We start from the raw sequence: 18,235 nt of genomic DNA, 5'->3' as shown, positions 1-18,235 counted from the left end.
AGTGGTGAAACTAAAGTTTGAACCTATATAGTCTTATCTAGCCCTAGAGCTTTACACTGGTACAGTGCTACTGTACTGTCTTAGAAACGAAAGGGTTCTAAGCAGTCATCTAACCCACCCTTATCTGATGCAAGAACATATATTACATTTTCCTAGCTGAATGATCTGGTCTTTTTGAAAATGAAGCAGCCTGGTCAATCATGGTATCTAAATAATAATTAAAATTCTTTTTTACTTATTAATTTGAGAGAGAAACATTGATTTGTTGTTCCACTTATTTGTGCTTTCATTGGTTGATTCTTGTATGTGTCCTGACTGGGATTGAACCCACAACTTTGGTGTATGGTTAATGTGCTCTATCTAACCAAATGAGTTACCTGACCAGGGCTAAATAGTAATTTTTTATTGGTCCTTATTCTTACATCAAGAGGCAGAGACTACCTTTGACAAAATCACAATTCACATGTTTAAAAACTTTTGTTGTGAATGCACACCTGCCCACCCGCTCTCCCCTACTTGTGCCACTCCCGCAGCATCAGCATACACCAGCAGGGCCATCCCCCAGGCTGACATGCTATGGGCCTTTCAGTTCTGGGTTGTCTCCTGGCAGAATTGCTGCAGAGATTGAGAGAGAGAATTCTCTATATTTAACCAGCAAATTTTTGAAAATGGATCAAAGGATATTAACATTTAAAAGTTTTCTTAATATTATCAAATATTTCTCTGAAGATATTGTAGCCCATACTTACATTAGAGCATGATGACACCTCTAACAGCATTTTAGTCTGTTTGAAATTAGTGCATAAAATGATTTAGGGGGAATTAAAATTTTAAAAAATCATTCTATAATTTCTTAGCTTTTATTTTCTAAATTGACATAAACTAAATATTATGTGCCTACATCTTCTTCATCTTATGGATGGCTTTAATTGTTGGAGCTGAGGACCTTTTTGTTTCAAACAGTAAAGTTGTGTGCCAATAAAAAAGGAGAGCTTTATACTTAATGGTTGTGAATAAATCATGTGTCAGACATAGTCAACACTATGCATGTGTACTTGTGGTAAAACATGTTTATTACTTTCTGGAGAAGAAAACAACCAGTCTTCTTTCTACTAAAATTCTTGGGGTGTTTCATTTGGAGTTGTGCCTGTTGAGTCAATTTATTCTTCCAACCTTGCCAAAAGAATTGTTTTGGCATTTTACAGATGAGTTCTTTTAGTTCTTCACAGAGCCCTAGTAGATTTTTTTTTCAAATGAAGTAGGAAATTGAAATATGAATTGTATCAAGCAAGACTTTAACTTTCTTTTTTCACAGGAAACCTTTTTTTCTTTTTAGTATTCTTGATTGGTTTCACGTGATTTGTCTCAGTTCATTTTAAACCATTTAGTTCAGTGATGGCGAACCTATGACACACGTGTCATATGAGTATATGAAAATGCATATGAGTATAGGAAAAATGAGTTTTATAGATTTTCTGGATAGTTTTTCTTGCTCCCCTTAAATCAGATGTCATTTTTTTGGTTGATTTTTCTTTGTTAAATGGCATTTAAATATATAAAATAAATATCAAAAATATAAATCTCTGTTTTACTATGGTTGCAAATATCAAAAAATTTCTATATGTAACACGGCACCAGAGTTAAGTTAGGGTTTTTCAAAATGCTGACATGCCAAGCTCAAAAGGTTCGCCATCACTGATTTAGTTGGTAATTCCTAGTATTACTTCCAGTGTTCAGTTCATTCACCAGTGATATTAATCAATGCCTTTAAATAATTTTCCCCAGATCGTCATCAGCAGCATTGCCTTGGCACTTGTTAAAAATGCACCTTTTTTGGTTCTATTTCAGACCTGTTGAATCAGAACATGTGGTGCTGGGACCCAGCAATATCAGTTTTGTTAATAAAGTTCTCCAGATCATTCTGATGTACACTGAAGATCGGAAACCATTTCTTTAGTGTTTAAGGGGCTGGATTTTTAAATCAAACATACCTATATTCAGATTCCAAATTTTGCCACTTAAAATCTTTGCCACTTGGGCAAGTTATGTAACTTCTCTGAGCCTTAGTTTCCTCTGTTGTAAAATTGGAATATCCTCTCCCTCATTTGGATCCAAGTAAATGAGGTTATTTGTAAATTGCCTTGTACAGGAGCTTAAAAATGATTACAGTATTCTTATTATTAAATATATACTGTAATTTATTAATTCTAAAACAATTATCCTATATTTCTGAAATTGTATGCATCTTATAGTCAGCTAATTAGAAAACATTTAAATTTAATTGGTAGAGTGTTGTTGTTTTTCTTAGTGGCACATAAGGTAATGGTGAATTTAAAATTCAGTGGTGTCTTTGAGTCACTGATGTGATATTATGTTCAAGGTGCATAAGTAGTGCCAGGATTGGGTATGTAGTTTGAACATATATTGGTTGAATCAAGTTTTAGAATGAGACAAGTATGGTATTGGCCCCAGAAAAAGCAGGCATTCTGATCAGAGACTATAGAACTTGAATTTAGCACATAAATGTGACTGAAGCAGAACATTTGGTTGGGAGCATAAAGAGAAATAATCTGAAGTAATATCAAGAAACCTAAACCAAATGCATATGAGTATAGGAAAAATGAGTTTTATAGATTTTCTGTATAGTTTTTCTTGCTCCCCTTAAATCAGATGTCATTAGCCCTTGGCTTGTAACAAAACCGCTATGGCACTTTAACAGTATGCTTGCTTTATCTTTGCAGCTAGACCTGCTGAATTGAAATATGCAGGGATAAAGCCTGGATATATGTATTTACAATTACATATATCAAAATCCAGGCTTCATCCCTGCATATTTCAAATACATACATCTAAGCTTTCCAAATACATGTGTCTGTTATTTTTCAAATTAATTACATTTGTCTTAGTTGTAATTTTTAAACTAAATTACTTTCCAGTGTTTCTTTTAAGCAAAACATTCTTTAATGAGATTTTCTTAAATAGTTATCCTTCACTCCCTTCCCTTATTTATATCCCTTCTTTCTTTCTATTCTCTCTCCTTTTCTCTCTGGATGGTCTATGAAAGAGAAGGTACATAGTTGACACTTCCATTTGATAATTTGTGTTGGAAAATATTGCTTTATTATCATCTCCTTGAAGTGGTACCATACCCTAACAAGTTATTGTCCTTCTGATTGTATATATCCAGCAATGAACTCTAGGCTGTCTTTGGTCAGTTGTTGTTTTGGTGGAATTTATTGCTCTCTATATCCACTTCCGTGTCTGCTTTTTATTATTGATGCTGTTCTGTGTCTAAGGATAAGATAATCCTTTATCCTACTACTTATCTTTATGGCTTTTTTCCTGAACTCCTCTTCCTGAATTTGCAAACTGAAGAAAACATTAAGCCTGTGTAAATAATTTTAAGATTCCTTTATTAAAATAACAACAAAAATATATAGTATAGAGCATCTGGATTTCATGAATTGTATTTCCCACATGCCAGATTGTAATATCCAAGCATGCTCTTATCTCATTAACACAAGGAGATCTATGTCTGACCTGGGATCTTTCTCTTTTTTAGAAACTTGTGGTGGAGAATGTTGATGTGCTAACACAAATGAGGACCAGCTTTGACAAACCAGACCAGATGGCTGCACTCTTTAAAAGATTATCATGTGGGTAACTTCTGATACTTTTTAGAAGCATTAAGAAGACCAAAGTATTTAGCTTTTGCTTAAAATTTGTAAACATAGGTATAGTAATAAATTATGAATAAGTACTCTTTAGCTTATGAAGAGAACTGGAAAATTTTTCAAAGGATCCATTTAAGTATCTGTTTCACAATTTTTTTACTGTATTCTTAGTACCATGTGTCAAATATTTTGAATATTAACAGTTAGTTCATGAACCCATTAAATTGAATACAGTAAATCTATATTAATTTGGATTAAAGGAGAATTAACTTTTGAGTCTGTCACTTTCTAAAAATAAACCTGATTGAGGTACACTTTACATATAATAGATGCACACACTTAAGTGAACTGTGTGATGGATTGTGATAAATGCATACATCCATGTAGTCACTATTGTAATCAAGACGTAGAGCAGTCCCGCCACCTCAGAGTCTCCTCATGTCCCTGTATAGTCAGTGTCCATCCCAGCCCCCAATACAGAGGGCTTACCTGATTTCTATCACTATAGATTAAATATGCTGTTCTAGAATTTTATATAAACTAAGTCATACTCTTTTTGTGTCTGACTTTAGCATATGTTTGAGATTTACCCACCTGTGTTAAGTGAATCAGTAATTTGTTCCTTTTTATTGCTAACTAGTATTCATTGCATGAAAACCTGGGCCTACACCTTAAAAAAAAATCCTTTTCAATGTCTTTTTGACAGTTGACATTGAGTTTTTTGTGGGAGGTATATTGTGAAATAAGAGTGAATCTTAAATATTTAATAAAGTATGTTTAGCCCGATAACTTCTTTAGATGCACTTGAATTAATTTTATTTTCACTTGCTTTTTGTACTTGAACTTAAAGTTATAATTATAAACTATTTTAAAGTCATGCTTCTTTTGATTCATTTAAAGGCTTCCCAACATTAGAAAATTAGTGAAATTCCAAAAAAATAGTCTTTGTATTTGAGAAAACCAGAAAGTTTATTTTCCCAAATAAAAAGTAATTCTTAAGAAAATAAAAAGTGATCCATTCATGTGTTTTACATACTTTGCCTTTGATATTTTTCTTTTAAATGTTTTACAACTATATCAAATTTTATTAAGCTATCTTATCTTGCTTTAAAAAATATAAACTTAGCATATAAATTAGCATAAAATTACACTACAGTTTGCCTTGTAGAGTAGATCAGTGGTTGCCAGAACTATACACAGAAAACAATGAGGGGGTATTTTAGGTTGAAGAAATTGTTCATCACAGTGGTGATGATGGTGATAACACAAATCTACACATGTTAATTATTTTTCTTAGAGCTGTATACCAAAAGGGGGGAAAAAGGTAATGGTTTATTGTATGGTACTTAAAAAATGAAATTAAAGAAAAAATTGACTTGGTAGCATAATAGGAAGAGGAGAGTGAATACATTTTTTAGCAAGAAATTGTTAAATATCTACTTGATCTCTTATTTTATTATGTACTTGTATTTTCTAGTCTTTTTTTAAATTTATTCTTAACTTTTTTGTATGTTTCGTGTTTGTCCCATTTTATAATACTCATTTGAACACCCAACTAGTCTTCACCCTAGTTAATGTTCTGCTCATAAAGAGCATCTGGTTAGAAACAACTAAGCTACTGCACTGTTCAATGCCTGTTTACTGTTAGTTTAACTCTCCTATTTGTGGAATTGAAACAACATAGAATTTGTTAAAATTCCAACCAGAATTTATAGGTTTCAAAATAAAATTCATCATCCTTTATTTAGAGTCTGTTTACTTGAATTTTATCTATAATAGTGGTGATTCATGACCTGTGTAATTGGCCAAAATCAAAAGATAAATTATTGTTTTAATACCTATATATATCAAATTTATCTTTAGATATAATTTATTAAATCGTTTTTTGGAATTTTTTTTTAATATATTTTTATTGATATTTTACAGAGAGGAAGGGAGAGGGATAGAGAGTTAGAAACATCGATGAGAGAGAAACATCGACCAGCTGCCTCCTGCACACCTCCCACTGGGGATGTGCCCGCAACCAAGGTACATGCCCTTGACCGGTATCGAACCTGGGACCCTTGAGTCCGCAGGCCGACGCTCCATCCACCGAGCCAAACCGGTTTTGGCTGTTTTTTGGAATTTGAAAAAAAATCTGCTTAAGGGTACCTTATTCAGGGAAATAGAGAAAGCTACATTTTCAGTTGAACTATTTTTCAGATTGCTCTCTTTTGTCTCCAACCTCTACCTTCGTGCTTCTTTTACCCCATGTCCAGAAGTTGATGTACTTTTAGAATAGTTTGATTTTCACAGTCAACAAACATCCTTAAAAAGGAAAAGCAATATTATTTATTAAAAAGTAGCTCTGAATTGAAAGGCAATCTGGAAGTAATTTTCAGTTTTAGGCTTTCTAACTATGTGACCTGAGCAAATTGAATAATGGGCAGTATTTCTCCCCATTATGGCAGTGATTGGCTGGAACTAATCTGTAGTTATTGCCTTTAGAAAATTTTTTCCAGTCTTTCCCACTCACTATTCTATTTTTCACCTTGTCTACTTCATCATTTTATGTTCCCAAATCTACTCCTGTGGTTCTTGTTTATGGCTTTATCATGAACTACAGTCATGGCCTTTTTTTTTTTTTTTTAAATTGATTTTTAAAGAGAGAGAGGAAGGCAGAGGGAGAGAGAGAAACATCGATGTGAGAGCAAAATATTGATCCACTGCCCCCTAACCGGGGATCGAGCTTGCAACCTGGGCATATGCCCTGACCGGGAATGGAACTGGTAACCTTTTGGTGAACAGGATGATGCTCCAACCAACTGAGCCACACTGGCCAGGGCCAGTCATGGCTTCTTAACATGCATTCAGTCTTCACTTTCTAACCTGTCTCTGACATTCAGAGTCATATTTTTTAAACATACTTCTTTTCATATCATTCTTTATATTTTTGAGAACCCTGAATAATCCACGTATTGCTTGAAGGATAGTATAAACTACTTAGCATAGTGTTCAGAAACCATTATTTGGATAAACTTCACATCCAGCCATTCTTTTCTGTCCTGTCTCCCACTACCTTTTGCTTGCCTAGCCCAAGACCCACATAGCCATTGCTCTAGTACAGTGATGGCAAACCTTTTGAGCTCGGCCTGTCAGCATTTTGAAAAACCCTAACTTAACTCTGGTGCCGTGTCACATATAGTGCAACCATAGTAAAACAGAGATTTATATTTTTGATATTTATTTTATATATTTAAATGCCATTTAACAAAGAAAAATCAACCAAAAAAATGAGTTCGCGTGTCACCTCTGACACGTGTGTCAGGTTCGCCATCACTGCTCTAGTATTAGTTCTATGGGATGTGTCTTACTCATTTGAACTTCTAAACCAAAACACTACAGACTGGGTAGTTTATAAACAATAGAAATTTATTTGTCACAGTTGTGGAAGTCCAAGATAATGGTGCCAACATGGTCATGTGAGGATCTTCTTCAGGGTTGCAGATTTCTCACTGAATTTTCACATGATGTAAGGGGTTAGGGATATCACGCTGTAGCTTCTTTTAAGACACTAATTGAATTCATTAGGACTCCACCCTCCTGACTTGAGCACCTTCCAAAGGTCCCACCTCCTAAAACCATCAGCTTTGGGAGTTAGAATTTCAACATATGATTTTTTCAAGAGTCTGGTTAACCATCTAAACCCGTGGTCGGCAAACTGTGGCTCGCAAGCCACATGCGGCTCTTTGGCCCCTTGTGTGTGGCTCTTCCTAAGCCTTAGGAGTACCCTAATTAAGTTAATAACAATGTACATACCTATATAGTTTAAGTTTAAAAAATTTGGCTCTCAAAAGAAATTTCAATCGTTGTACTGTTGATATTTGGCTCTGTTGACTAATGAGTTTGCCAACCACTGATAAACCATTTTGAAGAATAGAGTATATTCCATTTGCAGTAAACTATGATTAATTTTTATATCAGCTTTCAATACATTTGCCTCTTTAATCATTTGTTATAGTAAAATGCTATTAGTTGTGCCTTTTATCATGGGAATTTTATGACTAAGAGTTTTCTTCAAGGTTAAGAAAGAATCTAATTCATGCTCCTCTCTTCTCCCCTTCCTTCAAATTTAGCTGTTGACAGTGTCTTGAAGAGGATGACAATAATTGGTGTAATTTTATCCTTCCGCTCATTGGCACAAGAAGCACTTAGAGATGTAAGAAACCATTATAAGTACACATGCTATATTCAGATAATCCCTTTTAATTTCCCAGAAATTAAAAGTTACTCTAAATTTATAGTAGGCAGTGATATAATTAAAGTTCCAGTTCTCATAGTCATTTAAAATAAAGTATGTAGAAATTAAAGATACTTAAACTTTTTTTGTTTTGGTATTGAAATTCAGGGGGTATAACTTGCCTGGATATTGAGCTACTTTTTCAACTTTTCATTAAAGCATTTTCCATTTGCCTGTATTCAGTTTGGCATTGAATACATACATTTCATTTCTGTGTATCTTAGTACTGAAGATTACATGACAATAGATAAAGAAAAGTAATTTCTATGAAAACTAGAAGTAATCAAATGGTAATATTTCATAAATTTAGAGGCTGCCATTTAAAAATAATGCTGTGTTCTTTTTTGTTGTCCTGTGTAGGTCTTGTCCTACCACATTCCTTTTCTTGTAAGTTCAATTGAAGATTTCAAGGACCACATTCCAAGGGAAACTGATATGAAGGTAATAAAACTTTTATTTGGATTTTACAGTTTCTAAAATGAAATATTTTTCAGTTGCATATGAAATAAAATTTAATAAATCCCAAACTATAGTAAAGTTTCTATTTTAGAGTGATTAGTGAGCATGCTTGCCTTTGAAAATGCATCTTTGAAAGCTCAGCACCAAAATAATAAGCAGGCATTTTTAAAGTTAATCTTCCTTGATCATCTCTACCAATGTAAAATGGGTCAATATTGATCTTTTCTTCCCTAAACTGATAGCTGTTTCTACTTGGTCATGAGCTGAATGAGGAAGATGAGGTAATAAAATAAGCGTTGTTTTGTTTTAAATAGAGATAAATCCAGTCAGTTTTTTAAATTGATGTTAAAAAAATTTTAGAAAATTAATTGTAGGCTATATAAATTTTAATTTTTAAAATATCTTGTTCTTAATAAATATAAGATAGGAGGTGGGTAGCCTTAAGTGAATTTCACAATTTTTGTTTTAGGATGACACATCTAGTAAGTGACATGTCAGCTCAGACCGATGCCTTTTAAGCTTTTATGTTTCTTGGAATGGTTGTTTTAGGTTTCACATATTTTGAAAAACACTGACTGAAAAAGGTTCTCTAAACTCTTGTATGACACTCGAGTCTTTTCTCAAATTTAAAGCTTATCTATCGCTTGTTCCATCCTTCTCCCACTCTATTCTTAACTCTACCCCTCTCTTCTACATGCACATCCTATGAGATAACCAGATCTGTATGCATTCTCACATCTACCTATCTTGTGTTTTTTTTAAAATATATTTTCTATTGATTTCAGAGAGGAAGGGAGAGGGAGAGAGAGAGAAGTATCAGTGATGAGAGCTGCCTCCTGCATGCCTTACACTGGGGATCAAGCCTACAACCTGGGCATGTGCCCTGACCAGGAATCAAACCGTGACCTCCTTGGTTCATAGGTCGATGCTCAACCACTGAGCCACACTGGCTGGGCCAAAATTATTTTTTAAGTGGAAACACTGTAGAAAAACGTTAAAAAAACATTAAAGACGAATTAGTCCTTGAGAAGACACTGGTGTGCAGGTTATGCAGAATACTAACTAGTATTCTGCATAACCATCTAATTCTCTTAGCACCTGATATAATTGTATTTAAATTCCAACAAACTTTCAGTATGTGCCCTGACCGGGAATCGAACCGTGACCTCCTGGTTCATAGGTTGCCGCTCAACAACTGAGCCACTGCGGCTGGACAGTACTTCATTTTTACATTGCCAAATAATATTCCATTGTCTGGCTGTATACCATATTTTATTTATCCATTCATTAAATTGATTCGCATTTGGATTGTTTTCACTTTTAGGCTATTATAAATAATGCTACTAACAATATTCATGTACAAGTGTTTGTATGGACATATGCTTTCATTTCTCTTGCATATATTCCAGGAGTGGAATTGCTGGATCATATGGAAACTTTGTGTTTTTTATCCTTTTGGAAAACTGCCAATATGGTTTTAAAGTGGCTGCATCATTTTGCATTCCCACTAGCAGTATATGGTGGTTTCACTTTCTCTATATTCTTGTCAATACTTGTTATTATCTGTCTTCTTAATTATAGTCATTCTAGTGTGTGTGGAATGGCACACACTGTGTGTGTGAAATATTGTTTTGGTTTGCATTTTCCTGGTGGCAAATATGTTGAACATCTTTTCAGGTGCTTATTGACTGTTTGTATATCTTCTTTGGAGAAATGTCTATTCAGATCCTTTGGCTCATTTTTCAAATTGGTTGTTTGTCTTTAATTTTGAGGTGTAAGTGTTCTTTATATATTCTGGATACAAGTTCATTAATAGATACATGATTTGCAAATCTTTTCTATTCTGTGAGTTTATTTCATTTTCTTCATAGTGTCCTCTGAAGAACAAGTTTTTAATTTTGATGAAATCCAGTTTATCTATTTTTTTCTATTATTGCTTCTATCTAAAAAACCATTGCCTAACCCAAAGTCATAAAGATTTATGCCTATATTTTCTTCTGAGAATTTTATAGTTAATTTTGAGTTAATTTTTGTGGGTAGAGTGAATAATGGATCAAAACCTGTATGTTTATCTAGAACTTAATCCATGGAAATTTCCATTTATTTTAAGATACACAGTTTTACTTCATACCTTATGCTTTTTTGTTGTAATATCAAAGGTAACCAATTATGTAGGTAGTTTTTAACAGGTATGGAACAGCCAGAATATCTTAAGTATTTGGAGTCCATATATGATACCAAAAAAATTACTTTAGTCGTTAGAGATTCCTTGATCAGGTTTTAAATCAGTATTCCCTAAAACTGTTATAATAAGTAATTTATCACATTATAGATATGATGAGGCCACTATAATTTTTCACTCAATAAATATGGATATAAACATAAGTCCAGTACCTTTGATTCACTTTTGTTCATTTATTCATCTCTTTTGTCTTGACATTTTACATCCATGCTTCTAAGAAAAATAATAACTTAAGAATGATTCTGTTGGAATTTGCCACAGAAAGTATACAAGTTTTGTTTGGCTAACAGTAGGAAGTTATAACCAGCAGCAACACACCACAAAGTACCAAATCATCTACTCCAATGTAGCTTAGTTTTGCTGTACCTCCTGCTTCAAGCAAGTTTTCAAAATTCTGTAGTGTTATTGTAGGCAAACTCTAATTTAAACAATATATCTTTTCTTACTGAAGTGAGATTTCTCAGAAATTTGTTAGAATATCTCTTACTCTGTAATTCTTATATCTTTTTCAGGTTGCAATGAATGTATATGAGTTATCATCAGCTGCTGGATTGCCTTGTGAGATTGATCCTGCCCTTGTTGTAGCTCTCTCTTCACAAAAATCAGGTAAAATGCATTAGTAAATATGTAGTAGTCTTAGTTAAAATTACCAGAGCAACACAGATATAGATGTGATATTTAATCTGTTTATTCAAATGCCTACTTTATGTCAAGCCTTTTTCTTTTTGGGGGGTAAATATCAGTGCAGAAAAGACAAAGATTTCTGTATTCTGGAACTTAAGTTACAGCATAGTCATCATATAGATTAGATTATGTAAGTCATAAAACTGGATTAGATTACTAAATCCATTTAGTGGAGTCGATGCAGTCTGAGCCCTGGGATGCTCTCAACTTTAAGAGCTCAGAGAAAAGAGGAGGAACTACTAAAAACAAACAAAAAACTGAGAAGGAAGAACCAGTAAAGGATAAGGAAAACCAGGAAACAGTAGCTTCCAGGAAAGTGGAAAGGGAATGATCAGCTGTGTCGAATTAATGGGTGATGCTGACACGAGCAGTGTCAATGGCGTTTCCAGGGCAAAGCGCTGATTAGCAAGGGCTTAAGAGAGAATAGGAGAAAAGGATTTAGAGATAAACTCAGAGTTTTACTTTAAAAAAGAGCAAAGAAATAAAATTATAGTAGCTGGAGGCAGAAGTAAAATCAAGAGAAAGTTTTTTTGAGGTGGGAAAATAAAGGTTTATGCCCATATTTATTTGTATGCTAATGGAGATGATACCTAGAAAAGGGTGTCTTTTTTTAAATAGGACTAGAGCCACTAACCATAAAGATTCTGTGTGTTATTATGTAATATTAAACATTTAAGAGATTTTGAGGCCAGCCCTGTGAAACGTAGTACCCAGAATGCTCTTGATATTTCTAGATTTGTCTATAAAGTAGATAACATTTCATCTGTTTCTGGTATTAAAATGCCCTCCCCTAGTCCTTTGCCTGTATGACTGAGTTCATCAGTTCTTTTTTGATTTAATATTGCTTTATGTTTGTAATTCATGCAGTATGTTAATTATAGTCACATGGATAATTACTACTATTACTTAATTTGCTACAGCTGTATTTTTCATAACCAACCAAATTTTAAAAACATATTCTGGCTCTTTTCTTATGTTCAACTCTTAGTTATATGTGGTAGTGAATAGTAGGGTGACTAGAAGTTCCCAGGTACAAGATAATCCACAATTTTGGTTCACAATACAATAAATATTTTTGAAAGGGTTATATCTTAAAAGCCTTGGGCAATGCTAGTTATTTTCATGTATGACTGGTTCCTTCTGTCTTCTAAGATGGAGAGGTTGGAAATCCAGTCTTTACACATTTATACCTTTTAAATAGTTCATTTCAAATTACATTCATACCTATTTTAGATAAAAAAAATATTAAGGATTTTATGAGATAATAAATTTTCTAAACTGTAGTAAATAGAATTTTCTTGTAAATAATTTTATCATCAGTTTTCAATAAGGAAATTTCGGGTTCCAATTATCCTAATTTATTTTTTGCCCTATAATCTTAAAATTTAAAAAAAGAAAAATATTAGCAGTCTTTGAAATATGCCCTGGGAATTGATAATAGCCAATAGTAACATATATTATTTATATTCATTCTGTATTTCTTGTAACAAAACTGTGATCAGTTCTGTAGAGGCAAAGTAAAATACCTTATAAAAATTTAAATTTGCCTTTTCTGGTTTAGATGATCAACTCTTTAACTAATCTAGAAGAAATAGTTTTATTTTTAATTTTTCTCCCTTAGAAAACATAAGTCCAGAAGAAGAATATAAAATTGCCTGCCTCCTCATGGTCTTTGTGGCAGTTTCTTTGCCAACACTGGCCAGTAATGTGATGTCTCAGTATAGCCCTGCTATAGAAGGTAATTGTGGTCTAAAATTATTTTGTCAATGGAAAAGTTAAGAGTTTTGATATGGCAGATACTTTTCAAGTAATTAATATTTTTTATAATAAAATGTGGGTTAAGTTCTGCCATTTACTAGCTTTGTAACCTGAATAGTTGGTATTTCTTTTTCTAAATCCCAATTTTCTGATACAGGAAACGTGTTTATGTGAGCTTATGGGTGCTTGAATGTATGTGTGGCAGGGGATGGATGGTGAAGGGAGTCTCTATCTCTTAAGATTATTTTAAGGATTGGCTAAGGAAATGTTTGTAAAGCAGCTAAGCATTTCTTTTTTTATGTGTCTAAGACATTATAAAACTGATATAAGATTTCTTTTAGGGGTTTAATTGCTTGTTTAATACAGACATAATCATTTGTTGCTCACTTGCTATGCTATTTTTAAAAGTACTAGTCCTCATATAAGTGAAAGGAGAGCAAGGCAGATTATGCCCCAGCCTTGTTTTTAATCACGTCACTATTTATGTAGATCTACTCTCTATGTCTTAGTTGATATTTGGGGGTCACACACAAACCACAAACCCTATTTGCACTTTCTCAGGGCATTGCAATAACATACATTGCTTGGCCAAAGCCATCAATCAGATTGCTGCAGCTTTGTTTACAATTCACAAAGGAAGCATTGAAGATCGTCTTAAAGAATTTCTGGCGGTATGTATTATCAGTAGCAAAACTCATGGCATTTTATAAAGAAAATTTAAAATAACTATGAGATGTAAGAGAATAAATTCTCTTAATTAACTAATTTGGGGGGCGAGGGGGAGGAACAGGTAAGGCAGGGCATTAAAATCAAGGAGTAGTTGGTTTTGCATTTTTCCCCCTTAACGTAGAAGTCTCCCAGTTTTTGAGTTCTGCAGGATGACTTTTTTTCTAAGCTGATGTTTGTAGTACCTTAGAATTTTGTCTAGGGTTTAAAGAGGAAAAAACAAAACAAAGGAAAATTGAGGCAAAGAAAAGATGTTCTGTCTAAAAGGATATATTTTACTTATATTCATTTATTTGGAGAAAGACTGAAAATGATGACAAACTACTTCCAAAAGAGGGTGGTTGTGCTAACTCTGGCCTCATGAAGTATAGCTCTAGTTTCTAATGTTAGTGTAGCTCTCTTTCCTTTATCAATGTAGCTTTTCCATACTTTACTTAAAGGAAAGATGCATCATGGTATAATGAACACTAGAATAATGCTTCTTTTCAACTTATAAATCCTGTTAGCTTTTTAGAAAAGTTTATTTTTAAAACATTTAAAGCAATTATAGTACTAACTTGAGAAAATAATGTCTATTTCAAAGAAAACAGTATTGAGATTAAAAATTTTTTTTTCATTTCCTGTATTTCTTTTATTCAAGACTTGTCCTAATGTCCCATTAATTCAAACTTGGTGTGAAATTTTCTTCTTATTTGGGAACTAAGAAATATGGTTAATACAGATATAAGAAAGATAAAAATTAAATCTTTTTTTTTCCTGAAAAATACCAGTTTTAAAGACCAATAAGAATATTCAATTACATTTATTTTTGTATCTGTTTATGCCTTAACTAGAGGCCCAGTGCACGAAGATTTGTGCACTCGGGGGCTGGGGGGGGGGGTCCCTCAGCCCGGCCTGCGCTCTCTTGCAGTCCAGGACTCCTCAGGGGATGTCCACCTGCCAGCTTAGGCCCGCTCCCTGGCTTATGGCTGAATGGAGCTTCCCCTGTGGGAGCACATGGACCACCAGGGGGCAGCTCCGGCGTTGAGCATCTGCCCCCTGGTGGTCCGTGTACATCATAGTGACCGGTCGTTCCCCCCGGGGATGTCCACCTGCCAGCTTAGGCCCGCTCCCTGGCTTATGGCTGAATGGAGCTTCCCCTGTGGGAGCACATGGACCACCAGGGGGCAGCTCCGGCGTTGAGCATCTGCCCCCTGGTGGTCAGTGTACATCATAGTGACCGGTCGTTCCCCCTGTTAGGGTCAATGTGCATATTACCCTTTTATTATATAGGATAGCTCTCTAAATTATTGCTTGAATGTAAAGAATCTTATTTGTCATTTAATTGCTCATTATATAAGCAGCTGAATGATTAAAATATGCTGTAAGTTCAAGCATACTGAAAATAAAAAGTCACTGGTGAACATTTTATTTAAAAAACTTACTTAAAATGTGTGTATACTTTTAAGCTTGCATCCTCCAGTCTACTGAAAATTGGCCAGGAGACAGACAAAACAACAACAAGAAATAGAGAATCTGTTTATTTACTGCTAGATATGGTAAGTCTCATTTTAATTTTTAGTGACAACAAAGAAGTTCCAGCCATTCCTAATTGTCTTTTCTTGGCTTTTAGTGATTAAATATCAGTAAGAGCTGAGGTTCCTTTTTTTTATTCCTGGTGCTCATTCCCCCAAACCGCACACTTTCTAAAATTGCTAAAAAGAATGACAATCACCTGTATTTTACAGTATGGTAATCATATCAGAAAACAACAAAATAAAAGATTAGCATTACCTATAAGGTATTCTTTGTAGTTTTTTAACTTGTTGGGAAACACTTGAGTCTTATATTTTCCTAGTGTATTAGTTTTAGCTCTTCCAGTTTTCTGTAGTCTGACTCCATTTTGCCCATTTAATACAATTTTCTATAATACTCTAGTGCATTCCTTCTCTTGACTTCCATGAACCAGCCGTGCTTGTTTCTACCATGAAGCTCTTTCCTCACTTAGAATAATTTCCTTTACCTGCAGAGGTCTGTGTCTAAATGATTCAGCATACCCCATAGCTCAAATCTTTTTATGGTAGACTTTCCTGATTACTCTGGTCTACGTTAATCTTTCTTCTCTTTTGAACTTCTCTAGAACTTACAGCTTTTCACCACTTAATTATAGTTGATTTGATGTTTAATTTTGCTTTGTAGCCTAGTCTTGGGTCTCCATTTGGACTTCAAGATATGGCCATTTTAAATGTTTGTATTCTCTTTTATGTCTAACACTAGAGGTCCAGTGCATTAAATTCGTGCACAGGTAGGGTCCCTAGGCCTTGCCAGTGATCAGGGCCGATCAAGGTCTTTCAACTGCCGGCTGGGGCCTGCCTTCATTCTGCACCGCCCCATGGTGATCAGCGCATGTCATAGCGAGCGATCGAACTCCTGGTCTCCTGGTCAAACTCCCAAGGGGACACTTAGCATTTTAGCCTTTTATATATATACTAGTGTCCCGGTGCATGAAAATCGTGCACGGTGGGGTGTGTCCCTCAGCCTGGCCTGCACCCTCTCCAATCTGGGACCCCTCAGAGGATGTCCGACTGCCAGCAAAATTGTATTAAATGGGCAGAATGGAGTCAGACTACAGAAAACTGGAAGAGCTAAAACTGCCGGCATTCGGACATCCCTCTCGCAATCCGGCACCACTGGCTCCTAACTGCTCGCCTGCCTGCCTGCCTGATTGCCCCTAAACATTCTGCCTACCAGTCTGCCTGATCACCCCTAACTGCCCCCGCTTCTGGCTTGGTCACCCCCAACTGCCCCCCAACCAGCCTGGTCACCCCTAACTGGCCCCCACCAGCCTGGTTGCCTCTTACTGCCTTCTCTGACAGCCTGGTTGCCCCCAACTTCCCCCCTCGCTGGCCTGCTCACCCCCAACTGCCCTCCTCTCCTGGCCTGATGGCCCCTAACCGCCTCTGCTTTGGCCCTGTCACCATGTCTTTGTCCGGAAGGTCTCCCAGTCTAATTAGCATATTACCCTTTTATTAGTATAGATATTGTTGAAGGCTATGAAAGTGTGTAGTATGTTCCCATTGGTTAACTGATTTCTGAGAGCATTCAGCATGGCACACTTACCTTTCAGATTTTAAAGTAAAGGGAAAATAAGTTGTGTCTATTTCTAATAAGAACAATGTAACAATGTAAAATTATGGTTATTAGTTGTCAGTAAATGTTCTCATAATAAATAATTGGAATTCTAATGCATTTTGGAATTTTCCAGATTGTGCAGGAATCCCCATTCCTAACAATGGATCTTTTGGAATCTTGTTTTCCTTATGTCTTGCTGAGAAATGCATACCATGCTGTCTACAAGCAAAGTGTTACATCTTCTGCATAAAATATCTACTTATTGAAGACAAGCACGCGTTTTTGTTGCCTGGGTTTTACCTGTAAACTGTGGAGCTATTTTACCTTAAGGCCTGATAAACAGTTTTGTGGATTATAAATTTTTTTCATATGGTTGTATTTTCTGATCATTGGTTTCTTAATATAGTTGTACTACAATATACTTGGTTGATTTAGGTTGCACATTCACTGAATTCACAGAAATTATTCCTATAATTTTAGAGTATCATTTGTTTGAAAAATATACATTATCTCTATGTTTTTGATATTTGATAATGAGAAAAACCTTTGCTTGTTTATTTCTCAAAAAGAATTGTATTTAGTGATTATTTTAGGTAGTGATATAGCATTCATCTGTGTGTAAATTATTTCATATAGGGAAGAGTTCTGATCTGTACCTATGGTTCTTATTGAAAACAAAACTGGATGTGCATTTCTGTGATGTTATGAATACATTTCTACTTTATTTTGAAACATTTGCCAAACTAAATACTATAACACTGTATAACATTAAAAATGTTAAAGGACTGCTTAGCATTAGAAGCAGACTATGTCCTGAAATTCTAAAACAGCAACATATGTTGTTGCTTGTATAAAGCCTAGTGATAATTTTTAGACTAACTTCCATGGTGCCCTATTGGAATTAGCACTACCATTGTACCCTGCTGTATAATAAATAATCTTAAACACTATCAACTGTTGATAAAAATGTTAGTCCCTAACCACTTTTTATATGTTTTAAATTTTTGAAAATCAAGTGTACCTGCCACAACATAAAATAAACACTAGACTGTATCACGTTTTTAATGATTTCTTTAATTTGGGATCCTTAGAAATTTATTCAATAACATGAAAGTATTAGTTTAAAATAAGCTTTAGTTTAGTTTAGTGTAGAAATGTCTAAATGTAGCATTCGACACTAGGTCAGCTATTACAAGGTTTGTTTAAATGTTTTGAAAAACATTCCACTGGAAAAATATTAAAATTAGAAAATAAAATTACATAACATTTTTAAAAATTCAAAACTAAAAGGAAACTTGTGTG

At 34.5% G+C, this 18,235-nt stretch overlaps 1 protein-coding gene across 3 annotated transcripts in view; it reads left to right on the top strand.

The window, feature by feature from the left end:
* NCKAP1 (NCK-associated protein 1) overlaps positions 1-17,993 on the top strand; it is a 90,493-nt gene extending 72,500 nt beyond the window's left edge. For all 3 annotated transcript variants that reach the window (XM_014546550.1, XM_005857661.2, XM_005857660.2), the window contains 8 exons: positions 3,563-3,656; positions 7,790-7,872; positions 8,314-8,394; positions 11,167-11,260; positions 12,960-13,076; positions 13,658-13,767; positions 15,271-15,360; positions 17,067-17,993. In XM_014546550.1, coding sequence (XP_014402036.1) covers positions 3,563-3,656; positions 7,790-7,872; positions 8,314-8,394; positions 11,167-11,260; positions 12,960-13,076; positions 13,658-13,767; positions 15,271-15,360; positions 17,067-17,183 — 786 coding nt within the window. In that variant the 3' untranslated portion in view covers positions 17,184-17,993. The remainder of the gene's footprint in view (positions 1-3,562; positions 3,657-7,789; positions 7,873-8,313; positions 8,395-11,166; positions 11,261-12,959; positions 13,077-13,657; positions 13,768-15,270; positions 15,361-17,066) is intronic.
* The last annotated feature ends 242 nt before the right edge of the window (positions 17,994-18,235 follow it).

Source organism: Myotis brandtii, unplaced genomic scaffold, assembly GCF_000412655.1.
Source record: "Myotis brandtii unplaced genomic scaffold, ASM41265v1 scaffold112, whole genome shotgun sequence".
NCBI classification, from domain to species: Eukaryota; Metazoa; Chordata; class Mammalia; order Chiroptera; family Vespertilionidae; genus Myotis; species Myotis brandtii.
The sequence above is the reverse complement of the archived record's forward strand: the minus strand, read 5'-3'. Positions and strand labels throughout refer to the sequence as shown.